At 41.2% G+C, this 4,244-nt stretch overlaps 1 protein-coding gene across 2 annotated transcripts; it reads left to right on the top strand.

Annotated features, from left to right (window-relative positions):
* The first annotated feature begins 107 nt into the window (after positions 1 to 107).
* Positions 108 to 3,059, top strand: LOC126408572 (histone H2B 1/2-like). 2 transcript variants are annotated; one of them, XM_050074204.1, is made up of 2 exons: positions 108 to 1,578; positions 1,995 to 3,059. In XM_050074204.1, the coding sequence occupies exons 1-2, from the start codon at positions 1,208 to 1,210 to the stop codon at positions 2,092 to 2,094; spliced, it is 471 nt and encodes a 156-aa protein (XP_049930161.1). In that variant the 5' UTR covers positions 108 to 1,207; the 3' UTR covers positions 2,095 to 3,059. The 2 variants fall into 2 exon arrangements, 1 of the variants encoding a protein (XP_049930161.1); XR_007571910.1 differs by having other exon boundaries at positions 118 to 1,656.
* Positions 3,060 to 4,244: the final 1,185 nt, after the last annotated feature.

Genomic DNA, 4,244 nt, shown 5'->3' with positions numbered 1-4,244 from the left:
TGGAAACAAGAGATAAAGATGAAGATATAAATAAGATACTAAAATAGACAATGAAATAAATAAAATAAATATTAAAGTAGACATTAAAATAAAATAAAATAAAATAAAATATTAAAGTAGACATTAACATAAAATAAATGTCTACTTTATGATTTCCATAATTATAAAAACTATGTATCTTGGCAGTGATTTTATAATGCAGTGAAATATATCTGTAGACTTTGTACCTGTGTGTAGGCTATATATGGCTATTGGCCTTAATGGACAGACATGCGTCTTTGTCCTGGTCATTAACAGACCCGTCTGTGATTAATAGGCTACTAGATATATGTGCAAACTTGTGGGACTCTTTTCCTTTCCCAGAACTTCAAACAGATGACATAAATACTGATTTTCCTTTGGATTCAAAATCTGTTGCTGCTTTTGGAAAGTTGTTGCATGTGCTGTAGTCCAAGATTGAACCTGAGTTTGTCTTTTTCTAAAATCAGGTTTGTAATGAATCATGAATGAAACATTAACCTGCTTAAAAATATCCAGTTTGCAGGAGCACCACAGTTAGCTCAGATAAATTCGACTAATTGGAAACAACTTCTTAGATACCTGATTATAAAACGTCCATTTGTCCTGTCCTTTTAGCAAGCTATCCAATGGAGAGGTTAACACTTACCTTATCTGCAGAGCATCTGGACTATTTTATAAACCCTTTGTGGAGTATTTCTTATTAAAAAAGTGCTATCCTCTCTTGTGATAAAACAGACTTTAGACACATTTTGAAATGGCAGAAAAAACACACATGTAATTAACAACATGAATAATAAATGCTGGAAGGTCTTACTGGGACTAATATTATTTGCACCTGTGCTGACTATGTCCGGTATAAAAACATCTATTGCTGTAAATGCTTTTAACTTGTTATTAAATTCGTGAGGTTATGTTCAGTTTTAATGTGCTTATTGTGTAAAACAGACTATAATGTATTATAACCTGTTGATAATAGGTCTACCGGCTTTTTCTTTTTACTATTAAAATAACAGCATTTTCTTTCTTCTTTCTCCCCTCACCCACCCACTGTATTGTTCCCCAGCTTCAGAAGCTGACCAATCCTGTGTGAGCGATAGCACAGTACTATTTGCATCAGGGGGATACAAATAGTTCGCTTTCCGTTTAGTGCTGTTATTTCGTATAGGAGAAATCTGCTGTTCAGATCATGCCTGAAACCACCGTGAAAGCGCCCAAGAAGGGCTCAAAGAAAGCCGTGTCTAAGAGCGTTAGTAAGACCGGCAAGAAAAAGAGAAAGACAAGGAGGGAGAGCTACGCCATCTACGTGTACAAGGTGCTGAAGCAAGTCCATCCCGACACCGGCATCTCGTCCAAGGCCATGGGCATCATGAACTCGTTTGTGAGCGACATCTTTGAGCGCATCGCCGGTGAGGCCTCCCGTCTGGCTCACTACAACAAGCGCGCCACCATCACTTCCAGGGAGATCCAGACCGCCGTCCGCCTGCTGCTGCCCGGTGAGCTGGCCAAGCACGCCGTGTCTGAGGGCACCAAGGCCGTCACCAAGTACACCAGCTCTAAGTAAATGTGCTGACATATGATCATCAACACACCGGCTCTTCTAAGAGCCACCCACTTCATCTAAAGACATGCTGTCTGGTATGTGAGAATAAGAAACGAAGTTAAAGATAGGAAATTGTATAAATGTAAAGTTAATTATTATTTTTTTTGCCTGAACAATATAATGGTGGTAGTAGAAATGCTAACAGGGAGGAGAGTGAGCGCACAGACAAACCACTTGCAACAATCTCTCTGCTAAAATGCCCAGTACAGAGTGAGTCACATAGAAACAAAACATCTGGTAAACAGAAGTGTATAAAGGAGCACGGAGAAAACCAAGAAGCTACAGAGCACTCAAAGCACTCAGCAACTGCGCTGCTGTCCAAGGTCCTGTTTCATGGCATCACTAAGTGACTGCTTTTCATTTGTTGTTTCAGCCGACATCGAGCTGTGATGCTGCCACCAGCTCCCACCATCATCCCTCTGTGTAGAGTCTATGCACATCATTTTCAGCACTCATGCTTGTACCTGGTCTGACTCTGCTATTACACCTCCAAACCACTAGTCTGCGTCAGGTTTCTGTGAAGTGCTGTTAAGTGTAGTTGTTTCAAAACACACATTAAACATGTCTTTATGGTGACATTTTCAAAGACTTGGGCACATTTTCCCTACATAACAAAATGGTAATGTTATTAGCACAAAAATGTAAAATGCCTATGGCAAATTAGCTTAGCAGCTAGCGGACATTTCCTCGACTCATATGAAGCCAGAATAAGTCTCACACAAGACAAAATGCTATTTTGTGGGGGCTTTAATTTAATGTTTCTAACCTGTGACATGTAAGTAACTAAAAGCTTAATTTCCACTGAGGGAAATGCTTTGCCGCGTACAAAAATAGCCAGGAGGTCTGTGTCACAGTGACTTGTAATTACATTTCTGGGGAGGTGATATCAGGAGGAGCAGACATCTCAGGCCACACCACCACTGCTGCAACAGCAAAGGTGTCCACTCTCCACTGCTTCTCTGACAGGAGAAGGAGGTGCGCAATATGGAGGGGCAAGGGCCAGGCTGGCACACATAGAGCCCAGGCTTGACTCGCAGCTGGCATGAACGTCATCCACCATGATGTGGCCCAGCAGGCAGAACCGAAGCAGACACCGCTGGAAGAAGACATCTCTTTTTCATTCTCCTTTAGTCTACTCAGATGCTTACTGAAGAAAAATGGGAGCTGAATTTCAAGTTTAATTGCTAATGAGAACGGACAACTATGATATTTTACTGAACTTGTATGGGATGTTTTTATGTAACTGACTGACTGACTGGTTGATTGATTGCTTTTAGAGGGTGAAGCCTATAGGAAATAGAACTGGCGGTTCACAGTGTGAAACACTGCTGAAAGGTCCAACAGGATGACAACAGAGGAGAGGGAGGCTGCTCTGGCCGTGTGGAGATCCTGTGAAGGAGAGTCAAGCAGTCTCAGTAGAATGGCCTGTTTCTTCAGTCTGATGGGAGGGTTAAAATAAAGTGATTATTCTACATATCACCAGTATATTTGGTCCACTGTGTTTCTATTGCTTTTCTTTCTGACAGTGTGGAAGTGCTTTTGGATATGGATTGGATTCTAACTTATTATTTTCCACTATATTACAGTTAAATATACATTCATAGAAAACAAAGCCAGAGAAACACACAGACAGAATACTACATTAATCTCTGCAAACATAATGATTGTCCTTGATACTTTAGTACAATCTCAGAGTTCTTGCACTTTATTAAATATAAAACTTTTCACCTTTACCTGCTTTGAAACATTAAGTCATTGTAGGTAGGAGACATGCTGCCCCTGACCATGAGACTGTTGCTGTTGTTCAGCTGTTGCTGTTGTGGCTTCAATAAATGAAACTATGCTCACAACCACCGCACAACTTCAGATCCCCAGCTACAACATCATCAGAAAGGAACGGCAGACAGGACGTGGAGACAGAGTGGCCATCCCAATTAAGAAAAACATTGACTACACCAAAATTGACTACAACCTCCCACCAGACAAACTGAAGGGAAATGAGTATGTTGTAGCCAAAATGGCAATCCATTCACATCATCCCATTACAGTCACCAGCATCTACTGTCCCCCTGGAATAAAACCCTCAGCAGCTCTGTTCACCGCCATTTCCAACACCAGCTATTCCCTCACAGTGGGCGATCTGAACGCAAAGCACACAGACTTTAATTGCAAAAAAACAAATCGAAGTGGCACAGCACTAAAACAGATTTTAACTGACACAAATCTGTCCATTGTAAACATAAACAAACCCACCTATAGGCCTATCCATCAACAGGCAGCACAGACATCCTGGACCTGATTATCTGCACTCCTGACCTGGCTATGAAACTTCATAACTTTACCACCACAAACCATCTCTCCAGTGACCATCTGCTTATTCTCACTACATTCTCCTTTATACAACAGTTAGTTCCGGCCCTGCAATCTGATTGGTCGAGAGACAGTAAAACCGTGACGATATTGGAGTACAACCACATCACGTTATTTCACTGTGTATGTATCACTCCGCCTCACAGCTGATTGCAATCAACAATCAAATCAAAACTGACGGTTAGTGTCAGTTAGGTCAGCAGTTGCGTTGCATCCCTGGAAAAGTATTTAAACAAACTTCCACCAGATGCAG

Source organism: Epinephelus moara, chromosome 20, assembly GCF_006386435.1.
Source record: "Epinephelus moara isolate mb chromosome 20, YSFRI_EMoa_1.0, whole genome shotgun sequence".
In the NCBI taxonomy this organism is placed as follows: Eukaryota; Metazoa; Chordata; class Actinopteri; order Perciformes; family Serranidae; genus Epinephelus; species Epinephelus moara.
Note: the sequence above shows the minus strand (reverse complement) of the source record. Positions and strands in the feature narration are given on the sequence as shown.